The 20595-nt window shown below is 37.7% G+C and overlaps 3 protein-coding genes and 1 long non-coding RNA gene across 8 annotated transcripts in view; 2 read left to right on the top strand and 2 right to left on the bottom strand.

Moving 5' to 3' along the window:
* The window catches only part of LOC310717771, a 339024-nt gene that overhangs the window by 221679 nt on the left and 96750 nt on the right, over window positions 1-20595 (bottom strand). The gene's annotated exons all lie outside the window — the stretch shown is intronic.
* On the bottom strand, window positions 87-2584 carry dnajc30b (DnaJ (Hsp40) homolog, subfamily C, member 30b). Its single transcript, XM_083526087.1, has one exon. The coding sequence runs from the start codon at window positions 2477-2479 to the stop codon at window positions 1631-1633; it is 849 nt and encodes a 282-aa protein (XP_083382213.1). The 5' UTR covers window positions 2480-2584; the 3' UTR covers window positions 87-1630.
* bud23 (BUD23 rRNA methyltransferase and ribosome maturation factor) lies at window positions 4170-16117 on the top strand. Its single transcript, XM_083524709.1, has 12 exons — window positions 4170-4372; window positions 5700-5737; window positions 5875-5970; window positions 7004-7086; window positions 10483-10579; window positions 11981-12077; window positions 12166-12216; window positions 12837-12922; window positions 13024-13069; window positions 13155-13216; window positions 14730-14819; window positions 15750-16117. The coding sequence occupies exons 1-12, from the start codon at window positions 4325-4327 to the stop codon at window positions 15802-15804; spliced, it is 849 nt and encodes a 282-aa protein (XP_083380835.1). The 5' UTR covers window positions 4170-4324; the 3' UTR covers window positions 15805-16117.
* Window positions 18081-20595, top strand: part of LOC310717671 (syntaxin-1A) — a 94597-nt gene continuing 92082 nt past the window's right edge. For 2 of the 5 annotated variants that reach the window (XM_083526064.1, XM_083526063.1), the window contains exon 1: window positions 18128-18549. In XM_083526064.1, the coding sequence (XP_083382190.1) occupies window positions 18520-18549 (30 nt within the window). In that variant the 5' untranslated portion in view covers window positions 18128-18519. Of the gene's footprint in view, window positions 18550-20595 lie in introns of all 5 variants that reach the window. The other 3 variants (XM_083526062.1, XM_083526061.1, XM_083526065.1) reach the window with 3 other exon arrangements.

The following is a 20595-nucleotide window of genomic DNA, read 5'->3' as shown; positions in this document are numbered from 1 at the left end:
ACTCAGCATGGTGATTTGCAGCCAGGACTTCTGTCATGAAGTGACTCGACGTCTTCTGGCTAATCAGATTAAAGAAAAGAACAGGATTATTAGAAACATCTGTTTATAACATACAATTACACACATTGCATTTGGACCTAAACTGGGCGTGAAGTGAGATGATGGCGTTTACACGTTTCTCTGATGTCTTTTTTTTTTTTTTTTTTTTTTTTTTACAGGTGGACCAACAGTGTAGGGTGGAGGCATAGGTCCTTATTCCTTCCATATTCTGCCATCTAGTGGGCATTTGATTTATTACACAGGCCCAACATTTTATTATTATTTTTTTTTTACGTTACTATTAAAATCTAAAACCTTTTTTTTTTTTTTACAAATGCTACAATTATTTATAAATAACATGATTAAGTATAAATAAAAATGGATAAAAATAACTGTTATTCTTATCCTAATCATTAAAATAATCGTTGCTTGTGGTGCTGCGATGAAAGTGATACGACGAGCATCTTCTTCTTTTGGCTGCTCCCGGGATCGCCACAGCAGATCGTTCATTTTCAAATCACTCTGTCCTCTACATCTGCCTCTTTCAAACCAACTACCTGCATGTCTTCTCTCACCACATCCATAATCCTTTTTGACCTTCCTCTTTTCCTCCTTCCTGGTGGTTTTTCTTCACTTCTCTAACACACACCATCACTTTACACATTTTCCTCCAGGTGTTTAAACTCATCCAACGTCACCAGCTCTACTCTTTGCAACTGCTTGTGTGACCATAATGGCTGGGCTAAAGTGCTGCAATCAATATAAAATAGAGAAATATGAAGCTTCTACTAATCTTGACAACAAATCATTAGTGAAGAATGAATCAAGAATGAAGCAAATGCACTCCTGAGATTTGGTAAGAGCTATAAACTGGGAAATTTGCTTCTACAATCTTGTGGTACGCAAAGATAAAAAATCAAGGCAATGATTAAAACGTCCAGTGTAAACAATACTGCTTCTTCAAACATTGTTATTTGGTTCTCTGCCACAAATGCCATCAAGGACCTGTTACCAAGCTCATAAACAGACCCGGGATTACCAGACCAAGAAGAAATCTTTAGTACTGGTTCCATTCTTGCTCACTTCCTGACCAGTAATGTCTTTTTAGGATAAATAATAATATTTTTAGATTTAGGTTGTTTATTTTTCCCCTGACTGCACAAACTCTTTAAAAGAATAGCAATATAGATCTGGATTTGACCTGATCTCTCAGACCAGGTATAACATTAGGACATTATAACATTATGAGCAGTTAATATTTCTTCATCAAATGTAAGGATTTGTTTGACAAAAGCTAAAATGTGACGTCTAGACCACTGAGTCAGAGCATTTCCAAAACTGCAGCTCTTGTAGGATGTTCCCAGTCTGCAGTGGTCAGTGTCTATCTAAAGTGCTCCAAGGAAGGTGAACCGGTGACAGAGTCATGGGTTGCCAGGGCTCATTGAGAGAAGACTGACCTGTGTGGTCCAATCCACAGCCCTTATAGCTCAAATTACTAAAGAAGTTAATTTTGCGTTAGTGTTATGACGTCATAATATTGTGCTAGGGTTATGACGTCATAATACTGTGTTAGGGTTATGACGTCATACTACTATGACTTCAAACTGAACAGGAGAACAACCCCTAAAGTCAGCAGTGCTCCCACGGCCATCTCGGTCCCTTTTTCTAGTTTCCATTTCCGGAAATCTTCTTGCTGGGCCTGTTTCCTCCACTCTCTCCAGCGGCGCAGGTTCCGCTCTCTCTCCAGCTGCTCGCCATAATGCGCTCGATAAAATGTGTCAAAGTCGAACATTGGTTTTCCCCCTGAAGACCGGAAGCGTTTCCATTGTTGCTGTTGCTGCTTCCAGTGCTGCAGATCAGGGTTCGGGGGATGTGTCGTGTCTCTCCGAGAGGGTTTCCCGGCTTTTTGGACGTCCGCTAAGCTCAGGGAACCTCGGTCATACTTCTTCCTGAGGCTGACGTTCCCGAGCACCGTGTAGGCTTCACTGACCTCGGAGAAGCGGCGCACGGCTTCGTCGCTGCCCGCGTTCCTGTCCGGATGATACTGAAAGCTCTGGCGGTAATACGCGGTCTTGATCTGCGCCTGCGTGGCGTTCGGGGATATCCGCAGAATGTCATAATACGCCGTTTTACTCGCGTGAAGGACAGAGCCGGTGCTGCTGTGGGTCCGGTTCCGGGTCAGAGCACCGGGACACCTCGGCTGTCTCTCAGTTCGACGCTGAAGAAGGGTGCAGTACGTCCTAAAGATCTGCTTCCCAGTGTAAGGAACTTCCTCATTATTTTTGTCCATGTTCCTCAGACTGAGACATGTCCCCAAAACCCGAACCAGGGGAAGATTTGTTTCTAAAAATGCGCCATTTATTGTTAAAGGACAAACCTTGTGTGCACCGGCATTAACTTTCCGACTGGCCGCCGCCATTGCGGAACGGAAGTTCAACATCCGGTAGAGAGACAGTCAGCCAATCGGAGTGAGGCTACACAGGAAATAGTTGTAACTACACATTTCTTATTATTTTTTAATGAGAAATTTTTTAAAAGCATACAGACATTATTACTATTACCCACTTAATAATAATAATAATAATAATAATAATAATAATAATATAATAATAATAATCAGTCATCATCATATCTAAAAGTGATATCTATCTATCTATCTATCTATCTATCTATCTATCTATCTATCTATCTATCTATCTATCTATCTATCTATCTATCTATCTATCTATCTATCTATCTATCTTTTTTATTTTTCACACATACATTTAACCACAACTGTAAAACCAATTAGTGAGTGAGTGAGTGATTGAATAGTTCAGTTTTCTGTGTAAATCACTTTCTCTAGTCCTGACCAACTAAAAAAAAAGAGCCAATCCAGTGGAACTAAAAAACTAAAGCAACCCCAAATCCTAACTCTGCCCCCACAGGCCTGCATAGTAGGCAATAGGCATGATTGGTCCTTTTGTGCTGGCGAAAAGTACTGCACTGTATATGATTGAAATGACAATAAACCTGCTTGACTTGATAGATGCATCACTTCATTCACCTCGCTTCTTACTCTGGAACAGGGTAAATTTGGTCTCACCACCTGGTCTTTCTCCATTGCTCAAGAACAATAGAAGTGATTTCCTTGTATTTTTTGTTCATCAACAAAGTGATCAGTAAGGCAACACAACAAATACCCATTAATACTTGTTTTAAAGGATTTATATCATAAGGAATTGTATATAATGGTAATGTAATTTAATGTTTTTACAATGCTCTCATTATTTTTCACATTTTGAATATGCATACTTTACTTCTGATAAAATAAAAATCCGACAAATGCTCTTTACTTCTCTTTCTAATACTTTTCCTTCTCTTGCATATCATAGTATATGATTTAAAGGGTGTAAAAGTATGTATATAGTTATGTATGTATATATATATATATATATATATATATATATATATATATATATATATATATATATATATATATATACATACATACATACATACATTTAAATACATTGATATTTCAATAATATTGAAAAAGAAATGTAATAAAGCATGCCTCAATTTATACATACATATATATATATATATATATATATATATAATATATATATATATATATATATATATATATATATATATATATATATATATATATATATATATATATATATATATATCAATAGTGTATAATTAAAATGATAAAATAGTATATAATTAAAATGAAATAAATGGATTTTGCACATACCATTGTACTTGTTGTATATAACCCCCTTTTTGTGTATGTTTATTGTATTCATATGATTTTATTCATTCGTTTATCATTATTTATTCATATATCAACCTGTACATATGTAAATATTTTACACTGCTACCAATGCACTTCTGGTTAGATGTTAACTGTATTTCGTTGCCTTGTACTGTAATTTGTGCAATGACAATAAAGATGAATCTAATCTAATCTAATCTCAACAGTACATATTTCATTTTTTTAAATAACTGAATATATATCTCAATTGTATACATTTAAAACATTAAATAAATTGGATATTTAAAAAAGAACGGCTTGATTTTACACCATGAAAATTACTGATTTTTTTTAAAAGCCTATATCTTTAAGAAGCTCCTTTATCGTCGCTTTAAAGTGACGTCATCTTAACCAGCCATGTAGATACATGTGTCTGTAGTGTTTTGCTTGTTGTTTTCTGTTCACAGCAACAGATCCAGGGTTTGATTTATATTTTTTCCTGTATTTAGTCTGATATTGGAATTTTCAGACATCACAATCATGGCTGCTAGTTGTCGCAGACCCGAGCACATGGCACCTCCGGAGGTGGTGAGTAGACCGAGAGGAGCTGGAGCCCAAGCAGCTCCATGCTGTACATATCGAAACATGTATAGTACATTATTTTACACCGGTTGCAGGCAGTGCCGTTGACAATTATCAATAGTAACAAATTACATTTCAGAGTGTAATAAATAACTAAAAATGAGAGGATCCAGGGTCCTGGTGTCAAAGAAGTTCCATAGAAGTATCAGAAAACACAGTCAGTATGTAGCCTCTTCTGCCATTTGTGCAAAGCTCCATAAAAAAAGGCACCATAGGAGTAAAGACAATTTTATTATTCAGTTTTATGAGGCAGATACACTAAAAACATAGTGATCAACAGAGTTTGGGTGTATATTTGATATAATCTATCATGATTAATCAGAAGGTGTTGATTGATTTTCTATAAGAGCAAATCTGACAGGCTGCAAAACAAATCCCATCCCAATGAATCAGTGCTAATAAAAATCCTGGTGTTTAGCAAAGAAAAGTGTATTGTAAAACTTGTGAAACTTTCCATAAAGAGAGCAATTGTTTAACATATATTTAAATGGAAGGAGTCTCCAATGTCAGGCCAGTAAGCTTTCCAGCATGTGAATGTCTCAGGTTTTTTATTTCGAGTGTGAGGAAAAAGAGACACTGGTATTGGAAACATCTGTTTATCAAATAATATGTTAGCAAATTGCTCTAGTTTGAAAGTAAAAATAACTGGGTTTTTTTTTTTTTTTTTTTAAGTATAATCTGATTGTTAAATTATTGAATTATGTAAAATAATGTAATATGCTGTGGTATAAGAGGAATAAAACACTTAGGGATGTGAATAGAGTTAGTTATTCCACCAATAGTAACATCAGGCTGCATCGTGTTGATTATTTTTCTACATATTTATTCTAAAACTATATTGCATTAGCGAATATCTCACATTTTCAAATGTATAAAGGTTTGACTGTGTTTTAGACGCATGTGAAACCTTGCATGTTTCTGATGTTATACACACACACACACACACACACACACACACACACACACACACACACACACACACACACCTATGCCTTTTTTCACCTTTCTTTCTTCATGTGTTCAATACTTTTTCCCCATGTCATTACACATTATTACACATAACTTCATTTATAGACATGTATGATTCATTTCTTCGTATGTGTGGATTAAATGGGTTGATATCAACATCTGACAAAGATTTCATGTCAAAAGCACCTTTAGAAATATATTTACTGAGAACAAATGTGACTTGTTCAATACGTATTTTACCCGCTGTGTGTATATATAATGCATTCATGCTGCTCTGCATAAAGTTTACTAATTCTATTTGCAGTTCTACAATGAACAAGAGGCAAAGAAGTATTCTCAAAAGTAAGTGTCGTAGACAATCCCCAGATAAGGCAGAAGGTTGACGTGCTAAATTTATACATTTTATGATCAACGGTTTTGTCTTTCTGTAAATTCATCAACAATAACCTCCTTGCTGTACTCTCGTGTGTTGTGTAAAGCTCTCGGATGATCGAGATCCAGAGCCAGATGTCAGAGAGAGCAGTAGAGCTGATGAGCTTGCCAGAAGACCAGGCTTGCTATTTGCTGGATATAGGGTGTGTATTTATGGTGTGTGGGGGGGAAATATGAGTGTACATCACATAATTTAGTATAGAATCACACTAGTTTAGATACAGAAGACGAGTTCGAGTCGCAAAATCCTTTCAGTATACTGGAATGTTCGCACAAAAGATCGCAAAAACCAGGTGGCATGTTTTGTTTTTATGTAAGTATCTTATTAAAAATTGTTGTAGCTCTCAAATGATTGCTTATATTAGCAATTTCTTTTGTATGTACAATTACTTTAAAGCCTTGTATCAGGTTACTGGTAGTCTTATGAATTTTAAGTGGTCATTAAAATGTAGAAAATATATAATAGATTTTATTAATACATATTTGCCAATGACTGATGAGTAAATTTAAAGCTTCATCCTGGTGGCTGTTAATAAATACTAGTAATGTTTTACTACTTTAGTACATAGTCATGTCATTAAGTCATTTGCAGTGGAAAGTGTGGTGAGCCATAGTTTCCAAATCGTGTATGTAATCTAGTGATTCATGATTTAGAGCGATAGAGAGATTATTTGAGATGCTCCTAATGCTCCTAAATCCCAAAGTCTTAAGGTAGCAAATACACTCCATTTTATAGTTAATTGTATATAATATATTGTATTATGGCTGTTCAGGCAGTGTTTATTAGTTTTGTATAAGAACACATCTGATAGTGCTTCCAGCTGCAATGGAAATCACAGGGTATATTCGTAACTACATAACAATACACTATCATATTTAATGGGAATGGAAGGAGTCTCCAGTGTCACAAGTTTTCTATCATGCCATCTTGCCTTCGGGTTTCTGGGTTACTGCATTTTTCAAATTTTTTTTACTTGTGGGAAAAGAATTGTGATGGCAACCTGTTTATTGACGGTTTGTCAGATAACATAATTGTCCTGTAGCTGCTCCGTAGCATTACATGGAACTGTAAGTGGATTAAAAACCGTATAAATAAATATATAAATCCTAAACACAAAAACACTTATTTATTTTAGAATAACTGCTTTGTTTTTGTTTCCTCTTGCGTCTCTTCAGCTGTGGCTCTGGACTCAGTGGGGATTATTTATCAGAAGAAGGCCATTACTGGGTCGGTGTGGACATCAGCACGGCCATGTTAAGTAAGTGCCCGCATTCACGTCCATGTGATATCACATCCAAGCAGCATAATTAGTAGGAGCAGTGGCAGTTATTATTAGAATTGGAAAATGGAGAACATCTTCTTCTTCTTCTTCTTCTTCTTCTTCTTCTTCTTTCGGCTGCTCCCATTAGGGGTCGCCACAGCGGATCATCCGTCTCCATACCACCCTGTCCTCTATATCTGCCTCTTTTACACCAACTACCTGCATGTCTTTCCTCACCACATCCATGAACCTCCTCCTTGGCCTTCCTCTTTTCCTCCTACCTGGTGGCTCCATCTTCAGCATTTTTCTACCAATATAATTCATGTCCCTTCTCTGCACATGTCCAAACCATCTCAATCTCGCCTCCCTCACCTTGTCACCAAAACATCCTACATGTGCTGTCCCTCTAATAAACTCATTTCTAATCTTGTCCATCCTCGTCACTCCCAACGAAAACCTCAACATCTTCAGCTCTGCTACCTCCAGCTCCACCTCCTGTCTTTTACTCAATGCCACTGTCTCTAATCCATACAACATCGCAGGTCTCACCACAGTCCTATAAACTTTCCCTTTCATTCTTGCAGATACTCTTCTATCACAAATCACTCCTGTCACTCTTCTCCACCCACTCCACCCTGCCTGCACTCTTTTCTTTACTTCCCTAACACACTCCCATTACTTTGCACTGTTGACCCCAGGTACCTGAACTCCTCCACCTTCTCCACCTCTTCTCCCTGCAACCGCACCACTACACTGCCCTCCCTCTCATTCACACACATGTACTCTGTCTTACTCCTACTGACTTTCATTCCCCTTCTCTCCAGCGCATATCTCCACCTCTCCAGGCTCTTCTCAACCTGCTTTCTACTCTCACCACAAATCACAATATCATCTGCAAACATCATAGTCCAGGGAGACTCCTGTCTGACCTCGTCCGTCAACCTGTCCATCACCACTGCAAACAGGAAAGGGCTCAGGGCCGATCCTTGATGCAGTCCAACCTTCACCCTGAACCAGTCTGTCGTACCTACTGCACACTTTACTGCCGTCACACTGTCCTCATACATGTCCTGCACCACCCTCACATACTTCTCTGACACACCTGACTTCCTCATACAATACCACAACTCCTCTCTCGGCACCCTGTCGTACGCTTTCTCTAAATCCACAAATACACAATGCAGCTCCTTCTGTCCTTCTCTATACTTCTCCATCAACATCCTCAAAGCAAATAAGGCATCTGTGGTGCTCTTCCTCGGCATGAAACCATACTGTTGCTCACAGATGGTCACCTCTTCTCTCAGCCTGGCTTCCACTACTCTTTCCCATAACTTCATGGTGTGACTGATCAACTTAATTCCCCTGTAGTTACTGCAGGTCTGCACATCTCCCTTATGCTTAAAGATCGGTACCAGCACACTCCTTCTCCATTCCTCAGGCATCCTTTCCCCTTCCAGAATCCTGTTAAACAATCTGGTTAAAAACTCCACTGCCATCTCTCCTAAACATCTCCACGCTTCTACCGGTATGTCATCTGGTCCAACCGACTTTTCATTCTTCATCCTCTTAATCGCTGCTCTCACTTCCTCCTTACTAATCCTATCTACATCCTGCTTCACCAACTCCACATCCTCCAACCTTCTCTCTCTCTGATTTTCCTCATTCATCAGCTGCTCAAAATACTCCCTCCATCTTCTCAACACACTCTCCTCACTAGTCAACACATTTCCCTCTCCATCCTTTATTGCTCTAACTTGCAGTACATCCTTCCCAGCTCGGTCCCTCTGCTTGGCCAATCGGTATAAATCCTTTTCTCCTTCCTTAGTGTCCAAACTCTTATACAGTTCCTCATATGCCTTTTCCTTGGCTTTCGCCACATCCCTTTTAACCTGCTGCCGCATCTCCTTGTACTCCTGCCTACTCTTCTCATCACTCTGTCGATCCCACTTCTGTTTTGCCAACCTCTTTCCCCTAATGCTCTCCTGCACTTCCTCATTCCACCACTACGTCTCCTTGTCTTGCTTTCTATTTCCAGATGTCACACCAAGTACTTTTCTAGCTGCCTCCCTCATCACTCCTGCAGTAGTTGCCCAATCATCCGGCACCTCTTCACCACCACCAAGCCCCTGTCTGACCTCTTCCCTGAACCTCACACTACACTCTTCCTCCTTCAGTTTCCACCATCTTATTCTTCTTTCAAACCTTACTTTCCTCCTCTTCTTCTTCGCCTCCAAAACCATCCTACAGACCACCATCCGATGCTGTCTAGCTACACTGTCCCCCGCCAACACCTTACAGTCTCCAATCTCCTTCAGGTTGCATCTCCTACATAGAAGATAATCCACCTGTGTGCACCTTCCTCCACTCTTATACGTCACCCTATGATCCTCCTTCTTCTTAAAATACGTGTTCACCACTGCCATTTCCATCCTTTTAGCAAAATCTACCACCATCTGCCCTTCCACATTCCTCTCCTTAAAACCATACCTACCCATCACCTCCTCATCACCTCTGTTCCCTTCACCTACATGCCCATTAAAGTCTGCCCCAATCACCAATCGTTCTTTCCTAGGTACACCATCTACCACTTCTTCCAATTCACTCCAGAATCTTTCTTTCTCCTCCATCTCACAGCCAACTTGTGGAGCATAGGCACTGATGACATTTATCATCATCCCTTCAACTTCCACCTTCACGATCATCACCCTATCAGAAACTCTCTTCACCTCCACTACACTCTTACTGTACGCTTCCTTCAGAATCACCCCTACACCATTTCTCTTCCCATCCACACCATGATAAAACAGTTTAAACCCACCTCCAATGTTCCTGGCCTTACTCCCTTCCCACTTGGTCTCCTGAACACACAACACATCTACCTTTCTCCTCTCCATCATATCAGCTATCGCTCTCCCTTTACCCGTCATAGTACCAACATTTAAAGTACCAACCCGAACCTCTACTCTCCTACACTGCTCCTTTTCCTGCCGTCTCTGTAGACGCCTTCCTCCTCTCCTTCTCCTCCTTCGGCCAACAGTAGCCCAATTTCCACCGGTACCCTGTTGGCTAACGATACCTGTGGCGGTCGTTGTTAACCCGGGCCTCGACCGATCCGGTATGAAATTCTAATTTGTGATCCGCATATTTGATTTGGCACGTTTTACGCTGGATGCCCTTCCTAACGCAACCCTCCCCATTTACCCGGGCTTGGGACCGGCACTAAGAGTACACTGGCTTGTGCCCCCCTAATGGCTGGGTTGGAAAATGGAGAACATCTACTATACAATATTTTCAACCGAAAATCATTAATCCATTATAATAACCAATATGATTTTATTTGATTTTTAAGTTTGATGAAAATATGAAATATTGTTTGCTCCTTTACTTTATAAGACGTCGCCTTGGACAGAGAAGTGGATGGAGATCTCATACTAGGAGACATGGGACAAGGATTGCCTTTTCGACCAGGGAGTTTTGATGGCTGTATCAGGTAAAGGGAATTTTATATATATATATATATATATATATATATATATATATATATATATATATATATATATATATATAAAAAAATTTTTGCGCCACACAACCTTACACAAGGACTTAATGTCAACAGTCTACACTGACTCAGGACTACATTTTGCATCTGATCACCATCACTGCACATTTCAACATCGTTTAGCTGTAATAAATGGACACTCGGTGTCGCCCAGATGGGGATGGGTTCCCTCTTGAGTCTGGTTCGTCTCAAGGTTTCCTCCTTATGCCTTTCTCAGGGAGTTTTTCCAGGCCACAGTCACCACCGGTTTGCTCATTGGGACAAAGTTACTCATAAAGTACAATGTTATTCATTTTTTCTTACCACGTTATCTGTGTAAAGCTGCTTTGCGACAATGTCCATTGTTAAAAGCGATATACAAATGAATTGATTTAAATAACTTTGTACATTCACTGAAGCCTTGACTGACTGTATGTGCAGGAATTTATGCTTTGCGCTGCTGCTACGTGATTGGCTGAGTAGTACAGGTGCATGCATGTGTATATGTTTGTACTATGTTGCATAGAGTTAAATCATATCAATACGCATTAATATACCTGGAGAAATTTTTTAAATAGTAGCAAAAAAGGCCACATTGCTGCCAGGATCTGCATTTCACATGTCGGCAAATGAATTTAAATTGGCTACATTACCTGTGTGAGCTCGCTCTCTAAATCAGTGCACCGAAAAGCAATCAAAAGTTAATTTCCAGAATTAAATTAGAACAGAATGTACCTTTCTAAAATATCCCAGACATTGTCAAATATTTAAATCCCTGTCTCCAAGGTGCTCCTGTGACAGTCACAGATCATGGAAATTTAAAGGTTAATTTTTCACCCACATAAAAATATTTATTACAGGTTTCTTTTTTTTGTCACATTTTCATTTAGCATTATCATAATGAGCTTTATATTAACTTATTGGGAGAAAACCCTATTGTTCTAGGTGAAATCAGACATTAAGCACTCCTGTACAACCAACATGATATAATCCTTATTTCAGAACACCTCTGTGAAGATTTGACTGTGAGATTGGTCGAATCAGGCTACTCCTATAGAAGCATCAAATTCTCAACAATTTGGGGTCAGCTGTAGAGTTGCCTGCTACAAATGTCTAATTAGATCAAGTTTTACCCTTTTGAGTTAGATCTAGATTCTTTTCCATCCCTGATTCACTTCTAATTTACACTTCGATTTTCCAATTCCGGAGTATTTCACTTAAACCCACGGAATCATGTTCAGCCAAAAATTGGTAATAGAAGGCATCCAAAAACCTTAATGTAAAAAAAATAATACAAAAAATAAAAACCCCACCAAATTATATAAAAATGTTTGTCTTTGGTTTCGTCCCCAGTATCTCGGCTCTGCAGTGGCTTTGCAATGCAGATAAGAAGACGCACAGTCCAGCCAAGAGACTCCATACCTTCTTCAGCAAACTATACTCAGCCCTGGTAGGACTTTCTCACAGTTAACAAAGTACCAGATGGATTCATTTCGAGATTTAAATAACATTTCTGTTGGTGTTTTTTTTTTTTATAGACCAGAGGTGCCCGAGCCGTATTCCAGATATATCCGGAAAATTCCGAACAGGTATAGTAATCTGACCTCTCCAGATTAAATTACGGTATTTTTACATAAAAAAATATATATATTTTTTTATTAAATCTTGGGGGCATGTTGTTATAGTGATATCTCAGTGGATAAGGTTCTGGGTTACAGAAGATCGGGGGTTTAAGCATCACCCAGTATCACAAATCTGCCAATTTTGGGCCCTTGAGCAAATCCCCTTAATCCTCTGCCCTTCAGGGACTGCTGTATCATGGTTGACCCTGTGTTCTGACCCCAGCTTTCTGCCGTTGCTGAGATATGAGAAGAAAGACATGGTCCAATAAGACACTCAGCAAAATATTGTCTAATTATTATTATCGATAAGATCCACAAAAAAATTTAATATAATTTTTATTGTCAATATCGCACACCCGTACTTCTGATATTTAAAAATGTATTAAAGAACAACAATTAGTAGTTGTTTTTACAAATGTATTTATTGCTATATTCAATCCCCATTAAACACTAGTTTTCCCCAGCCTTGTTTTTTCCTCCTCTCTCTTTAGTATCCTTGGATTTTTTTTTGTTACACAAATCTGATACTGGAGACTCCTTTTCAAATCCTCACCATATCAGTGACCTAATCTTGATTTTACTTCCAGCTGGAGCTGATCACAGCCCAGGCCATGAGAGCAGGCTTCACCGGAGGTCTGGTGGTCGACTACCCCAACAGTAGCAAAGCCAAAAAGTATGTGCTCCCCATTTTCCATCATTCTTTATAATCACATTTTTTGCTGTTGTGTCAAGTGTGTATTTCTGATATACAAATCCCCAACCTTCTTCCGGAAGGTTCTTCCTTTGCCTTTTTGCTGGCGTGTCTGGCGTCTTGCCCAAGGTATGTAATGTAATTAATAAAAGATCGAGCAAAGTTTTTGCTTTTGGTTCAAATATAATAATGTACTTGTTTTTCTGTATTTAAGGGTTTAGGGACAGAGACTGCTGACAGAAATGTTTCGAATCAAGCGCAGTTCTCAGGACAGAGGTGAGAAAAAAAAGGATTGGGACACCTGACGTTCTCAGCCATATGTTGTTCTTCCCCAAACTGTTACCACCCAATTGTATAAGATGTCTTTAGATGCAGTAGCATAAAACATTTTCCTTCACTTGAACTAAGAGACTCAAACCTGTTCCAACATGACCATGCATCTGTGAACAAAGCCAGCTTCATGAAGATATATTTTACATGAGTTGAGATGAAAGATCTTGAGTGGCCTGCTATGGAGCCTCTGACCTCATCCCTATTGAACAACCTTGAATTGGATGAATGCGAACGCTGGTTGCACCTCAGGCCTCCTCACTTCAGATACATCAGTCCCTGATTTTACTAACACCAACAGTACACGTATTCATACCGAACTTTTTCGGTACCGTGCTCTCGGATTGGTACCGAATGCACTCCTTTTTACGTGTGGAACAAAGTTAAAATCTGAGTTCTCTCAGGAACGTATTAAGTGGCTGATTGCAAGTTTGTTTAGTCTCCGTCTCGCACTTTGAGTGCATTTTTTAAAATTGTTATTATTAAACTTGAAAACATACACAACAATGCCAGGGGTATAAAAAAATGTAACTAGAGTGAGGCTTTTCACTCTGTACTGGAAAATAGATGAAATGAATAAAAATCTTCATGCGCAGAACAAATCTTTTTCTTTAGCTTTCTCTTATGGAAGGATTGAAGATTTTTGTTATAGTATGCTGAAGTAAGTAGAACATGTCTTTAGAAAATTAAATGTAAAACACACACACCTACATACACACACCTACATACACATCTGTATTACCCAAATGAGTTAAAACGAATGTAAATATTTACATTCGTTATATTTATTTAATTAAAATTTTCCATTTATTTAATCAATTTAATTTGTCACAATTTAATTAATTAATCAAGGGTATTGCATTAGTTTGATTTATTTCATTTTCTTTTTTTTATAAAATAGTTTTTTATATATTATTTAACCAAGCAGGCTTTTAATTTAAAATTGTTTTTAAAAGTAAACTATTGATGTTCTCACAAATATTGATGATGATAAACTGCGTTAATAAAAAACGACAAGCAATTTTATGTTTTGCATTTCTTCCCTATAATATATATATATATATATATATATATATATATGCGTTTTAAATTATTTATGTTAATGTATGATCCATTTAATCCAAAATAAAAAATTTTTTTTACAAAAAAGGTTTTAATGTTTTAGGTTTTTCATAACATTGTTAATGAAGATTATTATTGGCACCCCTTAAATAAGAGGTCTTGTCCATGACTCAGGGCAGGTTGCAGTTCTCTCCTGTCCTGAATGGACATGGACCAACAGAGACAGAGGGCAGTAGTTCTGTCTGACTGCAGCTTGGTCAGGACAGTTTTTCCTCCCTCTGACATCTTGTTTTCTATGTTGATGTTATTATGCTAAGCGGCACATAAGTGCTCGTTGTGGCGTTTTTTTTGTTTTGTTTAATTACTCAGTGTTGTGTGTTCTTTTGTCAATCCAAAGGTCTCGTTTCAAAAACTTGAAAGGCAAATCCCTGAAAAAGAGCAAGGACTGGATCAAGGAGAAGAAGGAGAGGAGGAGAAGGCAGGGCAAGTAGGTATCTCTTTAACAATCACTGTAATATGTATAAGGTACAAATGTTCAGAAAATCTTTAGACCAATGACAAATAAAGTGTTGGTATGCATAAGCGTCGAGTGTCAGCCTTAATCTCAGGATTTTTTAGATTCCTTGATAAACCATAATTGCTTTCAATTCTATTTTTTGACACTTTTTAATAATATGACATTATATAATACGATACGGTGCTGGGCGATACGATTTCGATTTGTTTCAACCCAACGCGATTCAATGCAATACTATCCAAAGGAAAAGATATGATGCTATGCAATTCAATATGGTGCGGATAGTTCACTTTTATTTCTTTGCTTCAGACAGACAGCAAATCATCAATTTACTTAAGTGCCTTCTGACATCTAACACACGGCCCCTTTCACACACAGGCCTTTATACTGCGTTTTCCTGTTCTGCCATGTTAATCTGTACGCTATGTGACTCTCAGGACACGCCTCGGAAAGCAGCAGTGATGCTGAGAGAACGTGCCCAGGACACAGTTTAGCGAGGAGAAATCAATCTAAATCTAAAATATTGGTCACAAATTATTGATCACTTATAGCAATTATAGCAATCGAGGCATCACATCGTTAGCTTTTATGGCGATGCGATCTGTGAATCTTTCCATCCCTGGTATATTCAATTATAATTATATTATTAGTATGATGTTATACTATTACAATATCATTATTATTAGTATTATTTTATTATTAGATTATATTTCTCTCTTTCATTTTGCACCATCCTTCACCCCGAAACCAGTTCAGGCAGGTTGATATGACTGGACACCTTACAGTGACACCTAACATTGTTTTTTTTCCCCCTTTAATTCATCACCGCTGTCTTAATCATGAAATCCCTGTATTTTATTGCTCAGTCCATATTTATTAATATCACTAATCTCGTTTCAGGGACGTGAGGGCTGATACGAGATACACAGGCCGCAACAGGAGGCCGCGCTTCTGAAGACTGTTGTGACCAGCAGTCTGCTTCTGGCTTCGTCAGGCTTTTTCTGTTGAGACACTCTTTTGTGGACTAAACAAGATGGCTGACTGTATGGACTTAAGTTTTCTGTTTTATTGAAAAAGTGCTATATGATGAAATATAGCTTGAGTAAATGAGAGGACTAATGAGCAGCATAATATGATGTGTTTTTAAAAGGCAACTATTTCTTAGCCATTCGAAAGTATGAAACCATTTTTTGTTAAATAAAAAAAATGGCTTTCCCTGATTGTGAATTAGGATGTTGTCAGACTATTAAAACCACAATTCAACACAACACAGTCTGCTTAAGAAATTATTTCGATTTATGGCTAAAATCTTAGTTTGAGCAAGTGGCATTTGTCTTTTTTATTATTATTATGATTAATTCTGCCCTATTCTGGAATAAGAACTAATAATTAATTAAAATGATGATTATTTATTTATTAATACAGACCAGTACTCTTTAAATTCTCAGCTGGGGTTTTTGTTTACCCCATTCCCATGTAGTTTTCCTTAAGGTTTTATTCCAAGCACACACCCAGTACTGAAGATGGGTAAATGCTTGAGTAGCTTGAGGAAATCCAGTAGAGGGCGCTCTCAACACCACATACTTCTGTAGTAAACAGTTTATAATCAAAATTCTAGCACACTGGCGCTTATAAGTGTTAATTAGCTTCATAATGGTGGCTTTTAATTGATTCTAAATGAGAAAGGCCAAAAAAGGTTTATGGATGTGGTGAGAGAAGACATGCAGGTACTTGGTTTGAAAGAGGAAGATGTAGAGGACAGCGTAGTATGGAGACTGATGATCCACTGTGGCAAGAAGAAGAAGGTTTTTAATACAAAAAAGTAATGTTTTTGTTTGGATTAGCTTAATAATTACCAAATAGAAAAGAATGGTTATATATATAAAATTAGTCAAAAAAGACACACCTTCTCCTTCAGTGGTAATTGTTTATTATTATTTTCAACAATACTACTTTTCCAGTACATTAATACTGAAGACACCCCAATAAAACCCACAAAAATAGTGTTAAACATCCCATAATGTTTTAGACTTTAATTTCCATTATCACATTCACAAGGTAGTCACCTGGAATGGTTTTCATTTCACAGGTGTGTTTTATCGAGAGTTCATTTCTTGCCTTTTATACCATCAATTGTCTTGTTTAGAGGAAAGGTGAGCACAGAATCAATTAGCCCGGTCAGTGCTAATACAACTATTGTACAAATTCATATTTTGGCATGAAACACTGATTTGAGAAAAGAGAGCAGACAGTACATCATTACTTTATGAAATAAAGGTCAGTCAGTTAAAAAAACCTCAAGAACTTTAAATGTCTTTTCAAATGAAGTCACCAAAATGATCATACTCTATGATGTGGACTGCCCCAGAAAAAGAAGTGCAAGAGCTACCTCTGCTGCAGAGGATAAGCTTATTTGAATGACCAGCCTCAGAAACAGTTGCTTGAAGCATTACAGTGAGTGCATGGAGAAGAAGTTGTGATTGTGTGCAGGTGCTTTGCTGGTGACACAGTTGGTGATTTTGTAAGAAATGAACATGGCTACCATAGCATTTTGCTGCAATGTAATTAGTGGGACCATCCTTTTTTTTTCCATCTAACAGGACAATGAACCCGAACACACCGCTATAATATGTAAGAACTATATTCCATTCCAGGTGATGACCTCATGAGACTGACTGAGATAATGCCAAAAGTGTGTAAAGCAGTCATTAAATTCATTCAATTTCATAGATTTATTTATACAAATCAACAAATTATTTAAAATTATGCAAAATATAGTTTTATATAATAGTAATTATACCATTATTCATTATGTAAATCAATCTTAGTTAATATATGTAGATGTTTATTTAATCCATTTTAGAAAAAATAATAATATAAAATAATGTAAACATTTAAGATTTTTATTATTATTATTATTATTATTATTATTATTATTAAAAATCAATTCATAAAATAATCACACCATTTTATTTCAAACAGCTTGCAAACAGTGAACCATGACATTCAGTGTCTATAAGAAGCACCAAAGCCTCTTTTAGAAACCTTTTTTTTTGTTTACAATTTATTTATTTATTTATTTATTTTTGTGGCGCGCGCTTACAGTGTCATTCCCGAACCTTATACATCAATCAAACTTCAAACAACAGAACATCAAACAGTCCGCGGCTGATAAAAACGGGCGTGTCGCAATAAATCGGCGTCCTAAAAAAAAAAAAAAAAGGGAAAGTGTGACGTCACGTGAGCGCGCACTAAATAAGACGCCGCGCTCAATAAAAAAAAAAAAAAAAAAAAAAAATCCGCCACCTGTATGCCACGCGCTGCTCGTGCATCCAAGCCCGCTGTCGGTTAGAGGATCCTCCAAGAAAACCCAGAAGAAGACCTGAAACGGGGAGAAGGTGTGGGCAGGGAAAAGAGAAAAGAACAAAAAAAAAAGAAAAAAAAAAGAAAAGAAAATCACGCGCTCCGGTTAGGCGAGAGATGCGCGCGCCACCCTGCGCGCTCCCACTCGATACGCTCTTTCGCACCGAATTCATTTCGCCCGGAAACCGAGAGCGCTGATTTGTTTTTATTTATTTTTATTTTATCAATATTGCATTATTATTATTATTAGATTTTTTTGGACGGCTGAGGGTCGTCAAAGCAGGGTGCAGGAGGTAGTCTGGGAAGCATGAAGGACCGCACGCTCGAGCTGAGGCATGTAAGTAAACGGTTGGAACCACTTTCATTATGTGTTGCGCTTTTCTCAAGTTGCGCGCGAGGTGTGCGTCTGAATGATCCGAGAGCACGAGATCGCTTTGAATACTGTATGCAAGTAAAATAACTACACACACACACACACACACACACACACACACACACACACACACACACACACACACACACCACCTGTTTACTGTCCATAATAAACAAATGCTAGACGTTGCATGAATTCCCCATGCATTCCCTGTGATATGACAAATGCATGATTATTATTATTATTATTATTATTATTATTATTATTATTATTATTACACACACGCTTTTTCCATAGTCTGGTTGCCATGGACGTGAAATGCTCTTCATGTGTGATCTGAAGTGCACGGCTCTTAACCATTAAAACATATATCAATAAAATAATATTAGATCAATAATGAAATAAGATCACATCTGGACACATGAAAGTCCACATCTGTGAAACTGGCTGTCAAATCCCAAAAGATGAATCTTTAAGTGGTTGTGCGGTACCCTCTCAGTGCGTGAAAACGTGTAATGTGTGTGATGCGCCGCTTCGTTTGTGTGTATTCCCGAACACACTGTGTGCCAGATGTTACCTGCAAAAAACTCGGGTCCCCTTAAGGGTGTTTTTCAACTTCAAACCAAGTGTTCCCCGTGCTGCCCAAAGCAGTTTCTGGTTAACATTTCAGGTTACTGTCAGTTTAGGTTTTCTCCACATTCTCAAGTTTCCTTCTATCTCCCAAAAACATACCAGTTGATGAATTAGCTACGTTTAATCGCCCCCTAGGTGGAAACATAGAATAATTAATTACATGAACAGGCATCATACATACATTTATTGTATTCTAACCTTGTTTTTCTGCGATAAGCTCCGGATCCACTGTGACACTGACCTGGATAGAGCACTTACCGAAATGGGTGAACGAAAGGTTTAAAAGCTGCTTTGTTGTTGCTTTAAATGTGGAAGATAAAAAACGAAAGATGCACCTGTCATGATACAAATCCAGTGAATTGATGTCGCTGTACTTTTGAACTAACCAAATTGTACAGATGGCAAAAATGTAAATAGTCTAGTTCTATTAGGATCTAATATATGTATCATTCTACAGTAGTATTAATATTATTAATAGTAGTAGAAGCTGTAATGTTGCAGTGGAAGTAGTTTTAGTTGTAGTATTCCTGGTAGCAGTAGTTGGTGTAGTAGTAACTCTTGATGTCACTCAAATGAGGATGGGTTCCCCTTTTCAGTCTGGTTCCTCTTAAGGTTTCTTCCTCATAACATCTAAGGGAGTTTTTCCTTGCCACAGTCGACCATGGCTGCTCATCAGGGATAAATACACATCATTCACCTTAACTGTTAAATTCTGTAAAGCTGCTTTGACACAATGTCTGTTGTGAAAAGCGCTATAGAAATAAACTTGACTTGACTTGACTTGACTTGACTTGACTAGTAGTCGTTATCATGGTTACTATAATATTCATAGTTAAAAGTAGCTGTATTTATTTAGTAGTAGCTAAAAAAGGAGAAAGAATTGTAGTTGTTGCAGTAGTAAAGGTTGTAATAGTAGTAGTTGTGGCAGTTGAATAGTAGTAGCAATAGTTGAGTAGTTGTTTGGTTTGAAAGAGGCAGATGTAGAGGGCAGAATAGTATGGAGACAGATGATCCTCTGTGGCGACCCCAATGGGATCAGCAGTATGAAGAAGAAGAAGAAGTCACAGTAGTTGTAGTAATTGTAGTAGTAATAGTTATAATTGTGGTATTTGTAGTTGTAACAGTAGTCGTAGTGGTTGTAATTGTAGTAATAGTCATACGTACTAGTTATCATAGTAGTCAAGTACCTAAAGTAGTAGTTTTAGTCGTAGCAGTTGTAGCAATCATAGTAGTAGTAGTCATAATTTTAGTAATAGTAAATGTCATAAAAGTCATAGTATTTGTAGTATTAGTACTTGTCGTTGTATTGGTACTGTTGGTATTTATATCGTGCAAGTAGTTGTAGTAATAGAAGTATTTGTAGTCGTAGTAGTCGCA

Source organism: Silurus aristotelis, assembly GCF_946808225.1.
Source record: "Silurus aristotelis genome assembly, chromosome: 22".
NCBI classification, from domain to species: Eukaryota; Metazoa; Chordata; class Actinopteri; order Siluriformes; family Siluridae; genus Silurus; species Silurus aristotelis.
Note: the sequence above shows the minus strand (reverse complement) of the source record. Positions and strands in the feature narration are given on the sequence as shown.

Bases quoted from the DNA above. Each gene is read 5' to 3' on its own strand.
- dnajc30b (XM_083526087.1), bottom strand. From the start codon at position 2,479: ATGTTGAACTTCCGTTCCGCAATGGCGGCGGCCAGTCGGAAAGTTAAT.
- bud23 (XM_083524709.1), top strand. From the start codon at position 4,325: ATGGCTGCTAGTTGTCGCAGACCCGAGCACATGGCACCTCCGGAGGTG. The intron at 5,738-5,874 runs GTAAGTGTCGTA...TGTTGTGTAAAG, and splicing joins GCAAAGAAGTATTCTCAAAA to CTCTCGGATGATCGAGATCC. The intron at 13,070-13,154 runs GTATGTAATGTA...TCTGTATTTAAG, and splicing joins TGTCTGGCGTCTTGCCCAAG to GGTTTAGGGACAGAGACTGC.